Below are 18,349 nucleotides of genomic sequence, written 5' to 3'. Positions count from 1 at the left end.
CGAGGACTAAACCAGGTCTTGGAGCGAACGTCCCCCTCACTCCCCACTCCTCAGTGCGCCTCCCCTTTGCTTAGATTCCCTGGCGTTGGAGTCCCCCACCCCAGACCCTTGGTCCAGCGCCACCTACTAGCGCTCACGGGTCCCAGCGCCGGCCAGTTCTTGCATCCTCGCAGCTTCCGGTTCCCCTGCCCCCGATCGCCAGAAAGCACCGGCTCAGGCCGGCTCATTTGGCGTCGGAAGTAAGGCGCGGCAGGCTGCCCGCCCCCATTGCAGACACGTGGTGGTGCGGCGGCGGCACCTGGCACATGCTGCAGGGGCAGGGCATGCCACCCCAGTGCTGGAAGCCGCTGCCCCCGCTGCTGCCACCCCCGGCCCCTAGAGGGGCCGCCGCGGCTGCCGAAGGAGACTTGAGCAGGCCGTGAGGGGGTCGGATGGAGCCGACGGACGACAGCCCGGAGCCAGGTAGAGAGGCGCTGGACACTGCGGCTGCGGCGGCTGCAGCGGCGGCGGCGGCAGCGGCGGGGGGCAGGATGGGGTGGTGCACAGCGGGATGGTGTGCAGCGTGGGCGGCGGCCGCGGGGTGAGCCGTGGCGGCGGGCAAGGGCGCCGAGTGAGCCAGGCCGCCACAGGCGGACGGGTGGAAACCGGCGTGGTGGCCGCCGTAGATCTCGCTCACCAGCCGCTTCATCTCCTCTAGCGAGTTGGTGAGCATGAGGATGTAGTTGCGCGCCAACAGCAGTGTAGCTATCTTGGAGAGCTTGCGCACCGACGGGCCGTGCGCGTAGGGCATGACCTCGCGCAGGCCGTCCATGGCGATATTGAGATCGTGCATGCGCTTGCGCTCGCGGCTGTTGATTTTGAGGCGCAGTTGCTGCAACTCGGGCTCGGTCATCTGCTTCTTGTCCTTCTTGGTGGAAGACGCGGCCGCTGACGATGTGGACGACGAGGTGCTGGACGAGGAGGACTTGAAACCGCTGCCACCCAGCTTGTCACCTGGGTGAGCGCCCGCTGCGCCCATGGCGCTGCGCAGCTCAGCGCTCAACTCCGGCGGGCAGTCGCTGGGTGTAGACGAAGACACGGTGCCCCCAGAGAAGCCGCCGCTGCCCTTGCTCCGGGCCGGCAGGAATAGGTCATCGGGCTCTGGCGACGACGGGCGACTGGACACCAAGCTGGCGTCCGAGTCCATGGTCCCAGGAGGTAGGTTCAGGTGTATAGCAAAGTCTTCCCTCCCTCAGTCAGTGGAGCTTCCACTCACGCCTCCTGCGGAGAGGAGGGGAAACAGGAAAAGGAGACAGACAAACTAAGTCAGTGCTCGCTACACCCGCCTGCATCGTAGCGCCTCATCCAGACTCCGATGGCGGCCAGCGCCACTTGCATCTCTGTCTTTCCATCTAGTGACACACGAGTATCAACAACTAATCTCTCTCTCTCCCTGCCATCTCCCCTTACGCCCATCCACAGGTTGTTTGATTCCACGGAGTGCTAAGTGTGTAAGGGTGGCGTCCAAGACGTGTGTGTCTTCAGGTGGGAATGGGGAGGCTGGTTATCCAAGGCTGGCAGAAACGAGTGGCAAGTGAGGGAAGAAATGTGTCTTTGGTTCCTCAACCGCATCAACACTGCTCAACAAACACAAGCACTCACACACGACCCCTGCGCCCTAGCGGCGCCAGGGTTCCATGTGCTGTGCCCGGGGCTGAGGAGAGCTCGCCGGATGATCGAGATTTGGGTTTAGGAAAGTCTGGTCTCCGATGGGCAATGGGGAGGCTACGCCAATTGTGTAGAGAGGATCAAGGCGGCAAAGCGGCTCTGGGGCACTGGCGTGTAGGGGTGGGACGGGCCCCTTCTATCGGAACATCTTGGGTCACAACCGAGTTGGAAGGCGCCTGTCCCTGGGTTCCAGGCCGAGTTGCTGGGGGGCGGGGACACTTACTGTTAATGCGATGCGAGGAGCTCTCTCCGAAAAGTCGTAGAGGAGAACCTCTGGGGTCGCGTCGGTTTATAATAAGCATCCGCACCTTTCCGGGCTTGGCGGGTTTTTATAGTCCGGTGGCGGCAGCTACGGCTGCGGTGGCCGGGGCGGGGGCGGGGAACAATGTGCTTGTCCTGGAGGGGCTGCCGCGCCAATGAGCTGGGCCCGCCTTGGGGGCTGGGAAGCTGATGTCATCCTGGCTAATTCCGCTCAATGAAACCTTCCCAGCCAGGCGCACGCCTCCTCCAGGCGCACAACCAATGGGCGTCCGCGGCCGTGAGATTCTTGGGGCAGGACCAGAGGAGGGACCCGAAGAGGGACAGAAGGATGCGTAGACGAGGAGGGCGGGCTCGCAAGCGAAGGAGCTGGGCTGAGCGCGTTGGGAACGGATGGAGAGAGGGTACGCTGTCAAATGTCTAGAAAATGCAGTCACCACGGAGTTTACTTGGAGTCCTGGTGTGGCGCTGTGGGATAAAGCACTGGATCGAAAGGTCCCTTTGAAACACAAGGTCGGCGGTTCAAACTCACCGACTGCTCCGTGGAAACCCTATACAGAGTCGCTATGAGGTGGAACCGACTCGACGGCACTTAACAACAACATCGTAGTTTATTGGAGATGAGGCAGAGAGGGGATGGGGCCTCCTGCACATCAAGTAAACCTGATATTCAGCGTAGCCTGTGGATAGCCCTCACAACCCAGGAGCCCCGGCTGGAATCTCCTGGCTCTCTGTCCCTCTCTATGGGTGCTTGTCGCCTGTCTCAGATTTCGTGAACAAGCTGGCATTTTCGGCCCCAAATGTAAACAATAACCAGGCACTAAGCTAGAATTTTCTTTGCGTTCTAATAGCAGTCCTAGGAGGGGAGCGCTTCTGTAGCTCCGCGGGCAGCCAGTAGCTCCCCCAGCTGGGTACCGGTCCTTGAGGGAGAAAGGACAGAGGCCTGTGGAGGCCTGGTGTTCCAGTGCCAAGAGTTTTGAAAGAAATCACAACTTTTCATAAAGTTGAGGATGGTTTGGGCACAGGGAGGAGTTATTCCCAATACAGTAACTGTGCTAATATAAGGGCCACCTGCATCTATTAGCATAGGACCCTGCCAATGTTGTTTTCAGCATCATCTTCGGAAGTGTGACCAGACGGTGGGGTAGAGGCAACTCTAATTCGTCTACAAAGAGAGAAGTCAGCACCGGGCAAAAAGTCTTCCGGACGCTGTGGGTCTGACAGCTGAATCTAACCACTCTGACACATTTAACGCTACGTTGTTCGCAAACCAGGAAACCATTGACCACGAGGAATTAAACTAGATCTGGAGAAGCGCCCAACTGAAGTAGTTCAGAGATACCGATGAAGTCACCTATTTTACAGATTGAAAAATAGAGAGGTCGTCTCTGCAGCTAATCTACAGCGAAACTCTCCCTAAATTACCAATGCGCGCAGTTGGGAGTTTCTTACAACGCAGGCAGCTGCCTTTCTCGCTAATTCCTAACCTTTCCCAGAACTGATTTTTTCACATCTATACATTTTGATTATAGGCGTTCCTGACGATTCGGAATGCTAACCCAGTTCCTCTCTATTAGCGTCCTCTGGCTATCTCCGTTATTTCTGATCTTTTAATTTACATGCACGATATTTAAAACAATCAATCCAACAAAATAAGTGTTTTGACTTCAAATAGCAAAATTACAAGATAAAACAAATAACAGAAAATAACTTTATTGACCTCCAGTCCCGGTTAAGTCTTCCTCCGCCTTCGCTATGTCCACTAGAAAGCCCAGAAGGCTTCTTATGCCTTCTGGAACATTATTTTTAACCCTCGTGTATTCCAGCTGACTCTGCAACCATCCGTTAAATATGTATTTAAAACATTAAGAACTGAAGCGTGGTAATACATCGTCCAACGGTTACAAAGTTGACCCATAACCGTTCAATTAAGATGATCTATCACACGGCGAACGCAAAAGTGGGAGTGGGGAGCAGAGAAAGCTGGAGAAAGCATTTGAGGATCGTCCCTTCGGCTGCCACCCGCAGTAAGGGCTTTAGTGGAGGAGTGTCCTATGGGCGTGGGTACCTGAGTCGAGGTGTGAAGTTGTGCACTGGCTGGGGTAGCTTATAAACAAAAGCAAGCGCAACATTAGGGCACTTGGGTTGAAGGCAACCAGATTAGTGCAGGCGCCGGCACTTGTCTCAAATCTCATTCTTATATTGCTTCCCACCGGTGTTCTCCCTGCATCCGACCTGACAAATATGCGGTCTGGGGTACATTATGCACGTGCCCCAATTACAGGTTGGAGATGGGGGGGCGAAGGTTAGGGAGGGGGCCAGTCTCGGCAAAGCGCAATTCTAGAACCCCCATCACCACCTCAGAACGCAGATTACGGATGCAGAAGAATGGGCTTCTTGCCAGGTTTCCGCGCGGACGTTCATCAGGACGCGCCAGGCCCCAGATCCACTCCACCAAGAGGCGGCGGCAGTGACAATTCTGGGACAGAGCAGCGGCACGTCTCGGGCCGCACGCCCCTTGCCGGGGGAATCTGGCTGAAGCTCTGGGTTGCATTCTCCAGCAACCTCCTTTCGCCAGAGAGTTACTTTGGAGGTGGGGGCGGTCTGGGTCCCCCGGGATTCTCATAGCCCAGGGGCAAATTGGACGCTGGACACACGCCATTAAGTCTTTGAGATTTTTTTTTCCTGAACTGAATGAATTTCTCGGGAATTCTGAATAATCGAAAACTGGAGCTTGACCTCACGTGCCAGAACCTGTGCCCCACACCCATCTTGGGGTCCGCCCTGGGCGCTTTACTCCGGTCCTGAGCTCTGTGTCGGGCGCACAAGTCCTAGACTCGCCTCGGCGCCGCAGTTCCCACCCGCGCGCGTAGCTGGGCTGCAGCCTCTTTCCAAGGAGTTGGACGTTCACTGGCCGAGGCTAATCAGGCGGGCCTCCAGGGGGTTCCTGGCTAGCCCTGGCGTCCGGGATCTGTCGGCCTTCTCCGACAAAACGGAAGACAGGTCTTTCCCTTCCTTTGTGTTCCCTCCCACAAAGGACCGGGTGCGTGTCGGGGCCGGCCTATGCTCAGTATCCTGGCGGCCCAGAAAAGCCTGTGCCAAACATGCCGGGGCGGGCTTGCGCAGGGCTCCAGGGCGCGGACCCCCCACTGCCTCTCTGGTCCCTCCCTGGCCTTTCTTCCTGTTCTCGCCTTTTCCTTCCCGGAGTTCCTGGGCGCATTCAGGCCGAGTCACGGCTCGGCTGCCAAGGAGAGCGGCGTCTTTGCGCAGAGCGGGCCAGTGCAGGCGGTGGGAGGCGAGGAAATAAAAAGAAAAAGGCATTTCAGCCGTCACTCCTGGTCCGGAAACCAGGGGGACGTGGAATGGCAGTGTTTGGCGTCCTAAATATGCCCGTAAAGTGTCGTTCCCCTCACCCCCCAGAAGCAGAACGCAGGAAAACAAATGGCATCTGTCTTCCTCACGAGACTAGGCTCCCTCCCAGAGCCACCCAGGGTCACCCCCCCCTCGGGTGTCCGAGACCCCAGCGCCAAGCACAGGGCCTGGCACGTGGCGTCCGGGAGCTTGGTTACACTTCTGAATGCACATACATGCAAATATACACGTGAACAGGCGTAATGTAAATGTGGGCGAAGGTTCATGCACTTATTTGCTATAGCGTCATACTCCTAAACCGTGAAACCTGTAATCTGGATTGTTTAGCATGAACAGCGTTGGTGACTTCCATCTAATAACAGCTGTGATCACTGAAAGTTACCCTAAATTGTGCCAGTCATTTAGCAGGTCTTCACAGATACCATTTAATTTAACCTCTCTCACTGGTCATAGGAGAGAGGCATTACTTAAACACTTTACACTTAAGGAAACTGAAGCCCAGAGAGGGCCCCTCCATCAGGGGTGAGTGCAAGAGAGTGCAAGGGTCTGGGAAGAGGCACACACAGCCCTGTGATCGTCCAGCACATGGAATCTACCCTGGCTGTCCTGAGATTTTTGAGATCTGCCTATCAGAGGGTGGAGATTGGGTGAATAGGACGAAGGGCGCCTAGATAGGTGGCCCTGACTGACTGGGCACTGCATTGGGGAATATTCCTTTAGCTTCTTGGGTGGCTGTGATACAGGGGACTTCGGGCTAGAGGGGGGCGAGTTACCGAAGTCCCTCGAGGCAGCGAGGAACCTTCTGTAGAGGAATGCAGCGGTCTACTGATCGCGGGAATTGTTGTAGTTAAGTGCGGTAGAATGGGTTCCAACTCATAGCGATCCTGTATAGGGTTTCCAAGGAGCCGCTGGTGAGTTTGAACTGCGTACTTTGTTGTTCAAACTGACCATATACGGTCCAGTGCTTTATCCTACAGCGCCAAACCAGGACTCAGATCTTGTGAGAGTTCAGTCTAAACCTGAACAAATGACAATTTCTTCCAGCTGGCTGCCCGGGCACAGGACAAGCGTGCGTGCGCGCCCTGTTCGAGGCACCGTTGCCAAGTTAGCCCTGGAAAACTGTATGCGACCCCATGTGGCAGAGTAGAATTATCCCTCTGGACTTTCTTGGCTGTAACCTTTAGGGAAACAGCTCACTAGTTCTTTCTCCCTCTGAGCGGTTGGTGGATTCAAACCGCCAACCTTTTGGTTAGCAACCAACTGCTTCACCGGTGAGTCACCAAGACCCAAGCAAGTGCTAGTGATAAGACTTTTATGTTGTTGTTGTTGTGTGCTGTGGAGTCGGTTCCGACTCAGCGACCCTGCACAGGGTTTCCGAGGCGGGTTAATCTTTGCGGGAGCAGAACGCCTCATCTTTCTCCCGCGGAGCAGCTGGTAGTTTTGAACTGCTGACCTTGAGGTTCGCAGCCCGATTCGGCGCTTTTATATGCCATAACATTAAAAGAACAATTTTCCTTCCTACTTCAATCAGTTTAAAAAATGCCTGCCCAGCCTCACGGAGACGGGAAAGAGGACACCCTGAAATGTGACGCGGAGGCATCTTAGAATGCGCCTAGGAACGGACAGTCGCTCTCAGGAGCTCCTCAAAGCGTCATGGGACCAGGCTGTCTTCTACCTGAGGCTGAGCCCTAAATCCAGGCTCTGTGGGCCGAGATGGGGTTTGAATCTTTGCCCACCAGATTCGTGGCTGCGCTGGGTCGGTGGAAAGGGGAGGCGCGAGGAGCGATGGCGCGGCCTGAAAGTTGGACAGGGCCCTAGCTTTCAGAAGATGCGCCTATTGCACAGCCAGCGAACAACCTTGGCCTCACAGGAGATTCTCCGATCGCGTCTCCCCAGCCCGAAAGCTCAGGGAAGCTGGGGACCCGCCTCTGGTGTGGTCCGGCTGCACAACCAGCCACCGCGCGGGGTCCGCGGTCCGCAGCTGCCTTCAGGCTTGTGTCCAGCCTGCAACGCCTCCGCAGAACCTCGCAGCAGATTGAATTTGGGGAAGAGACTGTGAAGTCCGGAGACTGAGTATGCGCTGGAGCTTCTACCCTTCCGTTTTAGTTGTCCTTCTCCCACTCTCATTCTCCTGCTTCTGTTACTCTCTCTCCCTTTCCTTCTCTTTCTTTTATCCTCCATTACACATTTCCCTAGTTATATAAATCATAAGGGTCAATGGAGAAGGACTAAGGGGCTAACTAATAAGGCTGGCGGTTCAAACCTACCCAGTAGTTTTGTGGGAGAAAGATTTGGCAATCTGCCTCCGTAAAGATTACAGTCAAGAAAACAAGCGACAGTAGAAACCATATTGTTCATACTCCTGAGCATCTCTCTCCGGATCCTTGAACTCCAGGCTGGCAACATCAGTCTAGTGTGGAAGCCAGTCCGAAAGGCAGAACCCTAGACCCACTGCAGACCTGCTGGAACCAAATTTGTATAAACAATGTCTCTAGGTAATACATGACATACTTCCGTCTGTGGTGGTCTGCTTTGGATCTTTCTGATGCTCAGACTCAGTTACTTCTCTCCCCAACAAGCTTAGCTTTTTCAGTCCAGAAACTAAATTCCATCTAACAGTCCCTACCACCACCACTACCCACTGTCTGCTAAATAAATAAACATAAATGATAAATAATGCCCATTGTAAAAAACAAAACAAAACTGAAATAACATAGAAAGCAGAGGTCATTTGCAGCACCCTCCTTCTCCATAAGATATTGTCAATATGTTGGCAATCTGTCCTTCCCAACTACTTACAGAATTTGTAGCCTGTTCTTTTCATTTCTCAGCATCTACTGGTGTCTTTTTGCATCAATTCTAGACACCTCTGATCCGTTTTAATAGTACAAGGCTTCACCAATCCCCTTTGGGTCCTCACCACCTTTGTCCCAGATCTATCCAGCCCAGAAAAGGCAGAACTTATTGCAAATGTGTTTCCACTTTTGTGTTGTGTTGGAAGGACAACATTTCTTCTAGCAGATCTAGTAGAAGGGCTAGTTTCTGTGTAGGGAAAGCTAGCCCCAAAGGAGAATGTTCAATATGTAAACAGAACATTGCTAGCTTGCATCTCTGGCCAGGCTTTGTGATTTTGTAAGATGCAAGAAGTTGAGATAATTCATTTTCTCTATTTCTTGTCCCACTTCCAACCAAAAAAGATCATCTACTTTCAGGTTAAATTTAAGGCACTTGGCTAAGCAAAGAGCGCATTCTGTTTGATCAATATTTATAGTTTCCACTAAACCACATCCTATTAACTGGAATACCTCTTTTTAAAATCATGTTTTGAATGGGTACCATGTCGCACATGCTTAAAATAAAACTCAAATGGTATGAAGGGGATTTGGTTAAAAGTAAATTTCCATGATCCAGCTGGCCCTCTCCCGCCTGGATCCCCAGAGACAAATAATCTTATCATTTCTTATAAATTCCAGAAATATCCTTTGCATGTACAAACTATGAGTTTAAAGATCTTTCATTCTTGGTCTCTTTATGCAAGTGGTAGCATACTCTACATATGTTTTGTATCTTGTGTTTTTTTCTCTTCTCATTGACTAGAGAATCTTTTTTTTTTTTTATGCTTACAAGCACATGCACATCTGTACTATCACATCCATAATGCACATCGTTCCAACCCTCAAACACCTTCACCAGAGAAGTCTGAGGTACAGAGAAATCCTCCCCTCAATCAAAATTAGGAGTCTCAATCAAAACATTGGAGTCTGGAGACACCTGGTCTTGAAAGTGCTTATCATTCTTCCTTAGTCAAGGAGGAGCTAGGACGCTCTGAGCCTCAGATGACCACCAGAGATCAAAGTGCTTCCCTGCACAATCTGGATACGATTTTCTAAGGTATCTCTAAAATTTTACTTTTAGCCACCACCTGAAACTTGCAGGTTGAGTTTGCTTTTTTATATTGCAATTGCCAAACAACAGTATTTCTTTTCTCTTGTCTGAAGGACAATAATGGAGACATACTTACTTGAAGGGTGTCTTCTGGACACATCTGTTTTCATCCTATTAGACAAAACTTGGTCACAAAAGTGCTTGGGAAGCATAGTTTTACTGTGGATGACTATGTGCCCAACAAAAATTTCGATTACTGGCATTTTCCAAAAATAAGGCACCCATATAACATATCACAAATATAAGGGGGCTTTAAAAAGACCATGGAAAGTGGAATTAAAAGATAATGGAAGTTTTTCACAAACTTTTTGAAAGCCCATCATATAATGCCTTGTTGTTGTTGTTGTTGTTAAGTGCTGTCAAGTCAGTTCTGACTCATAATGACCCTGTTTAGGGTGTCCAAGGAGCAGCTGATGGGTTTGAACTACAGACATTGAAGTCAAGTGCTTATCCTATAGTATCACACCAGGAGTCCTATATAATGCTTAGAAATTATGAAATAAAGTAAAATAGTTCTGTCATAGTATGCCCATGCATACACCACACAGGTCATATCACATTTCCAGAAGTGAATTTCAGCCTCATTCACCGGTCTTCCTATACTACAGGTAAGTCATACTGTTCTGTTCATTTTTAAAAATTCTGTTCATTTTCTGTAGTCTTTGGCTTATGCATATAAAAATAGTCTGAAAATGTTACTTTTGATTATAATTGTTTAATAATGGTATAGCTATGGTCAAGAAGTCATGGATCCTGGACTAACAAAGCATGTGAACATCAGTCTCCACGGTGACCCTGAGACTAAAAGAATTAGATGATGCCTGGCTACCACTACCAACTGTTCTGAAAGGGGTCACATTAGAAGGTCCTGGATGGAGTGATAGAAAGGAACAAAACTCAAAATTATAAAGAAACAGACCAGGATTACTGGCCAGGAAGAGATGGGAAGAACTGAGACTATGGTCCTTGGTCACCTTTTATGTCTGGGACCTAACGGCTAAAATGTCAGTCAAGCAGTAGATATGTATGTAGAGGGGACAACAACACTAGTGAGGGATGCACACCATGAAATAGTCAACAACTTATAATCAAAAGGGCAGCATTTACCTAAGGATAAAATTTAGAAGGGTTGGGAAAGAAGGAGGAATAGAAACAAGAATCACAGAGAAGTGGGATAAGTGATGTTTCACTGAGGGGACTGCAATCATTGAAGCAAAATGAGTATATGATTTGTTGAATGAAAAACCGGTGATCTGTTCTGTAAACCTTCACTCAATTCAGAATCAACAGTTAAAAAAAAAAAAAAAGAAGTCATGGATATGGGTCACATTTGGTAGTTCCCTGGTAATCAGAAAATAAATAATCGAGACTGTGCATTTGTTTCTATTAATTTAAGTCGATAATTATAATACATTAGTGTAACAGTTGAATGTGAAAACCTTACTAGATTGTCTTATGTAAAACCATTAGGTTATATCATTGGTGCTGTTAAGTTGGTTTCTACTCATAGCGACCCTGTGTAGGGTTTCCAAGGAGCAGCTGGTGGGTTTGAACCACTGACTGGGTGGTTAGCAGTCCAGTGCTTATCCTACAGTGCCACACCAGGAATGCTAGATCTTCTAATTTCATATTTTAGTTATGTCTTCTTAGTGCCAATGAAGTCAGCATAGCAGGCTTATAAAAATAACCTCAAAGAGGTTGTGCAATTGGCAAAAAAAATGTGTATCATGTGCATTATTTGTTGAGAATATATAGTACTCTACAAAAATGGACTACATAGAGAGAAATAATCAGCAGTGTTTTCTATATTGCCATGTAACCTAGTGTGCAGTGGATTAATCACACAAGTCCCACTCAAACCAACTGATAGGGCTGTGGAGAGAACCAAACTCATATGTAAATAGGGCTTTACCTTAAAGGATCAACGCAAAACTACTAGATGAAGATAATTGGCTAATATTCATTTACTTTTGTTTACTTTTGGAAGAAGCAATATATACACAAAATTCAAAATGTAAATAGCATATAATAAAAAGTCACTTCTCATTCCTATCCCCCAGTCATCCAGCTCTCATGCTCAGTTACTATTGTCTAACCATCTTCCAGAGATATTATATACAAATGCAAGCAAATCTACAAGGGTGAATCAAAAGTTATCCACGCTCTGGCTGTAGCATTTATTTTAATCAACTTTTAGAAAAGACAAATACATCATTTTTTGACATAATCTCCTACTTTTTAAAACATTTTGTCCATCTGTCAACAAGCTTCCATATTCCCTTATGAAAAAATGTTTTAGGCTGAGCTGCAAGCCACAAATGAACCGATGTCTTCACTTGTTCATCAGAGGTGAATCATTCTTGAAGAGCTGCTTTTAGGGGACCAACAAGATGAAAGTTAATGGAGCAAGATCAGGGCTATAGGGAGGATGCTTTAACGCCTCAGAATGAAGTTTTTGCAGAGTGTCAACAGCGTAGGCAGAGGGGTGCAGATATGCATTGTCATGTAAGTTCACAATGCCCTTGGATAACAGTCCTCTGCATTTAATCAGAAGTTTAGGCTTCATCTCTTCAATGAGCATTTCACTATAATGAGCACCATTAATTGTTGAACATTTTTCCTGATAGTGTTCCAATACTGGCCCTTGAGAATTCCAGAAAATTGTAAGCATAGTTTTCCAGATGATGGTTGATTTTTAAACTTTTTTCTTGGTTAGTGATTGAGGATGTTCCCATTCCATACTCTGCCATTTACTCTCAGGTTCATAGTGATGAATCCATGTATCATCACCAGTAATGAATTTGTTTTTAAAGAAATTTTTACTTCCTTTGAGTATCAGTTGAAATTTTGATCATAGATGTTCAAACACTTCTGTTTATGCTCTTCTGTGAGTTGTTTCAGTACCCATCTCACACAAACTTTTCTAAACCCAAGTCTGTCATGTATTATTTCACAGGCAGAGCCATGGCTCATTTGCAAGCGATTTGCTACATAATCCACTGTCACTTATCTATTTGAAACAATCATTTTACATACATGTTCAATGTTGTCATCAGTTGTGGATATGGACAAGTTTTAATAAAACTGGAGTGAGGATAATTTATGACTCATCGTTGTATATAGGGAGAAGTTTATTATATAGGATATGGTTTGCAAACACAGAATCTCAGTTCCCCAGCAGAAGAGAAAGAGAAAAAGTCCCTCCTGGAGTGTCCATTATATTGGGAACAGGCCACACCCCAAGGAAGCATCCCTTCAATTCATTGGCTATTCACAGCTACTCATCATAGGGTTAACTATGTCTGTATTAGGTTTTTATCACCATAGGAATAAGCACATTCCAACTGCTAAACCTCTGGACATCCAGGCCTAGTCAAGTTGATACAAATCCCTGACGATTACAGTCCATATTTAACACCTTGAAACCTAGAAACCATATGCATAATCTCTAAATAAAGAAAATTGTAAAGTCATACTTGGACTTAACTAAAGTACATGGACTAAACCATGTACAACCTAAAATGCACTGGTCCCAATTTTCATCTTAAATGCCACAAATCAAACAAAGGAAAAGTGTTTGATGTACACATGCAAAACATAACAAAATTGCATATTCATGTAAATATCCAAAAAGCATAATTCTTCAAGCCAGCCTCCTCCCTGTATGCATATAGCCTTACTCAGTCCATGGGCCTAGAGCCCACAGCTGCTCTGTCTCTCCATGCCACTGCCTCTGCTGTCACTGCTTTTCCATGCAGAGATCTCAAGCTTCACTCATGCTCTTCCTTCTTGATTGTTGCAGACCGTGTAAGCCTGGTCAGAGGTTCGAGGCCCTATAGGCCCGAGTGTAACAGATCTAGCCACTTGGCAGTTAATAGCAAATTGTTTTTCATCTTAGTGTTCAGTTATATTTATTAATTCCAAACATGAGCCCTTAATGTCCACAGATAAATGTGATATTTTCCTAAAAGCCCAGACTGTAAAGGTTGCAAGGTCAAGCCTTTCTCCAAAAGATTAACTAAAAATATCTTAGCTACTTCCCGGGTCTTTGTTCTACAGACAAAAAAGCCATCTTCCCTAAATCGGTCCCAGGTGTTAGCTTTTCAGCCCAGTTCCTGAAAACCTGGCTCAGGAAGCCGAAACAGCGGGACTTCACCCAAGCCTTTTGTCCTTCCTGCTCACCTTGCCCCAACTGAGCTCAGGGGCTATAGATATGTTAATTGAGCCTGAGAATCCAAGTTGCGGGCCTGGGATTCGAACCAGCGATGTACGATGTAAAGTTACCTGAAGGTCTGGAAAAGTACTGATGTTAGCTGTACCTTGCCTTGGTACCTCCCAGCTTGGTGTGAAGCTCCTCCCCTAAATAAAACAGAGGCCCAGGCCAGCCCAGGTATGCATTACAAGTTGGAGGGCATGCAGTAAAGATTGCAGGGCAGTGGGTTGCTGCCTGCAGAGGCCACGATGCCTGTAGTCCCAAGTCTGCCCACCAGTGATGCATCCACCCTGGTTTCGGGGTGCCTCATTGTCTCCCTCTTTCTGTCTGTCTGTGTATTCTTTTGCTATTCCTATCGCCGCCGGATATCCCCTCCTCGTGGACCAAACACTCATGAACAACACAACTATGTCGAGGACAGTCCCCGACACTTGATGATATTGGGTTCATTTCTTTCTGAAATGAAAGATAACGACTCCTTCCTTTTAGTTACACATCTTCTACAATTACAGTTTTGAGAATCACAATTAATCCTGCTAATCATTATTCACAATTGAAATAATAAAATCCTATCAGTATTGTCTCCCATCCCAGTCACCAGACTCATCTGGAAAAGAGAAAATCTATTCAGTGGGGATTCTGCTTTGTCCACTCATTCTAAAACTAAGCACACCCATGAAAGCTTATAAGCCAGTCACTTCCTGCCTTTATATCCCCCCTCTTTTTTGATAATCAATGTCTTAACTGCACACTTCTGTCAACCCAGCACTCTGAGGAGACAAGCATGTTCCATGATATGAAGAATCTTCCATTCTGTTGAAATTTTGAGCAAATGTATTCATACGCAAAAGTCCAGTCCAATAAATTGTAGCAATTTACACTTGTTCAGAGTATCAAACATCTTTATCTTCATCCAGTCAGGTTCTGGTCAGCTCAACCCTAGCCATGCAAGCTAGGCCAAATGGGATCAGCTGCAAGTTTGGGAGTTCACACACACCTCCTTGCACTTCAAACCTGCTTCCCCTTCCCTCTCAGCCTTAGCCCTGTGGGCTAGGCCAGGGCCATTGGCTCAGGAGTTCACACAACTCCCTAAACTTCCCACCAGTCAGCCTTCCCACTCCTCTTATCTCAAGGTCAGTGGGTGCCAATAGAACATGTCCTAACTCAGCCCCTGTCTTCATTGCTGCACTTCCCTCAATTCCACTCACATGCAGACCCATGTAGTCACCAGCAAGCATATGGCTTGCCAGTTCCCTTTCACTTTCAGTCCTAGAAAGGGGTTTTCTCTGATGGACCAACTTTCCTTGCCTTGATGCCTCTGAAACTCCAAACTCCAAACTATCTGCTTTTTTTCTCTGGTTTCTTTCAATCATGAATCTCCTGTTCTCCCAGCAGTTCTGGGTTGGTCTGCATGTCTTCAAATGCAGATGTCCCAGCTCTGAAGATTCTTAACAGGAATCAGAATTCCTCCTAAGGCTCCATACTCTACAAAGGGAGAAGACTAATTTTTTTTCCCCCTAGGCAAATTCTAACTTCTTTTTAGCAAATCAAATCACATATAGGTTGAAGGCAGGCTTACAAACTCTGCGATCTTAATTTCCAATATTGATTTCTATCACACATAGATGTCTATTTTACAATAGTAGGCATGAAAAACCAATATTCATAAAGCAATTAAACACATAAACCATTTAAAAATGTTCAAGTTCAATCTTTTCTTCTACCTTGGACTAAACTCACTCACATCCATATGTCCTTGGGTCTCTGGCAGGGTGGATTCCAGTAGGCCCTAATAACAGATCAACTATCTTTTCTATCCAGCATGACATTGGCTCCAGGGAATCCCAGATGCTACTCTCAAACAGAACATGGGAACACTGAGTGGTTTAAAATTAAGAAAGGTGTGCAACAGGGTTGTATTCTTTCACCATACTTATTCAACCTGTATGCTGAGCAAATAATCTGAGAAGCTGGGTTATATGAAAAAAACAAAACACAAAACACCTGGCATCAGGATTGGAGGAAGACTCATTAACAACCTGCAATATGCAGATGATACAACCTTGCTTGCTGGAAGTGAAGAGGACTTAAAATATTTACTGATGAAGATCAAAGAGCACAGCCCTCCATATGGATTGCATCTCAATGTCAAGAAAACAAAAATCCTCACCACAGGACCAATAAACAACATTCTTATCAATGGAGAAAAGATTAAAATTGTCAAGGACTTCATTCCTCTTGGATCAACCATCAACACTCATGGATACAGCAGTCAAGAAATCAAATCTGCTGCACAAGACCTTTTTAAAGTGTTGAAGAGCAAAGATGTCAGCTTGAGGACTAAGATGTGCCTGACCCAAGCCATGGCATTTTCAATAACCTCATATGCATGCAAAAGCTTGACAGTGAATGAGGAAGACCATGGAAGAATTGATGCATTTGAGTTATGGTATTGGAGGAGATTATTGAAAGTACCATGGGCTGCCAAAAGAACCAACAGATCTGTGTTGGAAGAAGTGCAGCCAGAGTGCTCCTTGGAGGCCAGGATGACCAAATCGTGTCATACTGCAGACATATTGTCAGGAGGGACAATTCTTGGGAAAAGGATATCATGTTTGGTAGGGCAGAGGGTCAGAGTAAAAGAGGAAGACTCCCAGTGAGATGGGTTGGCAGAGTGGCAGCATCAATGGGCTTAAATGTGGCAACAATTATGAGGTTAGCCCAGGACCGGACAGTGTTTTGTTCTATTGTGCATAGGGTCACTATGAGTTGGTACCGATACGATGACACCTAACAACAACAACTCTCCCCTCAGCTGAAATATTTTATCCCATCCCCCTTTGTTCTTTCTCTTTACAAAACTCCTAATTTCATAGGTCTGGAGGCATTTCAATGAATCCTGCTCACAATGCCAGTGCTTAAACTAAGTAGGGACCATGTCTGACTTCTTCTGATTCCACAAGAGGGAAAGAGGACCAAACTCAAAATCAGCCCAAGGATGACTCCTATGAAGTGGAGATCCCTATATCAGTGCCTTTAAAATCAGTCAGACTTGAGAATCAATTTAGAAAACTCATCTTTATGATTTTGTTTTTCTAGAACCCCACTTTCTTGGTACCACATGTCTTAGGCCAAGTTTTCTAGAGAAGCAAAACCACTGAAGCATATATGTTGTTGTTGTTAAGTGCCATTGAATCAGTTCTGACCCATAGCAACCCTGTATAGGGTTTCCAAGGAGCAGTTGGTGAACTTGAACCAACTACCTTGTGGTTAAATGACTTTGCAGTTTAGCACATTAGCCTACAGCACCATACCAGGACTTGATATATATATACATAGTTATAAGTGCCATCAAGTTGGTTCCAACTCATAGCAACCCTATATAGGATTTCCGAGGAATACCTGGTGAGTTTGAACCTTGCAGTTCAAACTGACCTTGCAATATAGTGCATTAATCCACAGTGAGAGAAGTTTATTATCAAGGACATGGCTTACAAATGCAGAGTCCCAGTTCCCCAGCAGAGGAGAGAGAGAGTCCCTTCCTTGTGTCCATTAATATTGAGAGCAGGCCACACTCCTAGGTAGCATCCCTTCAATTGATTGGCCATTCATAGCCACTCATCATAAAGTTAACTATGTCTGTATCAGGTTTCATCACCATGGGAATAAGCACATCACAACTGCTAAATCTCTAGACATCCTGGCCTAGTCAAGTTGACACAAAATCCTAACTATTACAAGTATCTAGGGAAAAATCCTTTCTTGTCTTTCCCAACCTTTGGTAGCCCTAAGCATTCGTTGGCTTGTAGATACATCTTCACGTTGCAGTCCTTCCTCTGTCTCTCCTCTCTTTTATATGGCTACAACTCAGATTGACAAGCACTCATCCTATTCTAGTATACCCTCATGCTAATCTAACTGATAATGTCTTCAAAGGCCCTATTTCTAAACAAGGCCATCTTCACAAGTCCTAGGGGAAAGGGTTTTCACACATCTTTTTTGAAGGACACAATTTAATCCATAGCAGGGTCTAACTTTATGCAGTGGTAGACATATGGAGAAGAGTGGACAGATGGAAAGCATTCTTTAGACATTACATCAGCAAGGCTGGGTGACTGTGTGGATAGTGAGTGGTGGGGAATTTTCTCATTTGCTCTTTGGTGAAGGAAAGTGTCACCCCATCTCATCAATCAAATTGGAGAATCCATGAGGAAGTATCAATGTTTTGGATATAATGAGTTCTGCAGATGCCTGAGGGACACCCAGCAGAGATGCCCTGTGGCCAGCTGGGGACATGGACCTGTGGATCAAGCCATAGGGCTAGGTGGTAGCACAATAGTGTATCAACATGAGTGGAAATTATTCTCCAAACAGATGAGGTTGTCCAAGAACAGAGCTGCCAGCAGAGGAGACTGATGTTTATTTTCATCTGTGAGGAAGGACCCGTCATTTACTGTGCTGATGGTCTGTATCACAGCTGTGCACGTTTATTAGGTTGATTCCAAAATATTGTCTGCCTTCCCTAATTTCTCTTTCAATCCATTGTTTACAAATTCCCATGATAGGAGTAGACAGACTACTCCCCAAATGCTAAATTGGTAAAATTAGGGGGAAGGCTGTCTCTTTAACCTACCCGTGTGATTATTTGGTACATATGGTGCTTTAGCATGCTGCCTTCCATGCTCTACCATATGTGCAGGTAAGTGTGGGGCTGGGGACCAAACAATGGTCCTCTTCACTTTTAGCATAAAATATTCATAGTCTTTGTAGCCCTCTGGCCTCCTTCTTAAAATCCTTTCATTTAAAAATTGCATATCAACATATGTTGGAAATGTGTGGGAATAGAAATAATAG

The 18,349-nt window shown here is 46.8% G+C and overlaps 1 protein-coding gene across 1 annotated transcript; it reads right to left on the bottom strand.

The window, feature by feature from the left end:
- Positions 1-223: 223 nt before the first annotated feature.
- Positions 224-1,189, bottom strand: OLIG2 (oligodendrocyte lineage transcription factor 2). The gene has a single exon (XM_006862539.1). The coding sequence runs from the start codon at positions 1,184-1,186 to the stop codon at positions 224-226; it is 963 nt and encodes a 320-aa protein (XP_006862601.1). The 5' UTR covers positions 1,187-1,189.
- Between the last annotated feature and the right edge of the window lie 17,160 nt (positions 1,190-18,349).

This window comes from Chrysochloris asiatica, unplaced genomic scaffold (assembly GCF_000296735.1).
Source record: "Chrysochloris asiatica unplaced genomic scaffold, ChrAsi1.0 scaffold00049, whole genome shotgun sequence".
Classification (NCBI taxonomy): Eukaryota; Metazoa; Chordata; class Mammalia; order Afrosoricida; family Chrysochloridae; genus Chrysochloris; species Chrysochloris asiatica.
The sequence above is the reverse complement of the archived record's forward strand: the minus strand, read 5'-3'. Positions and strand labels throughout refer to the sequence as shown.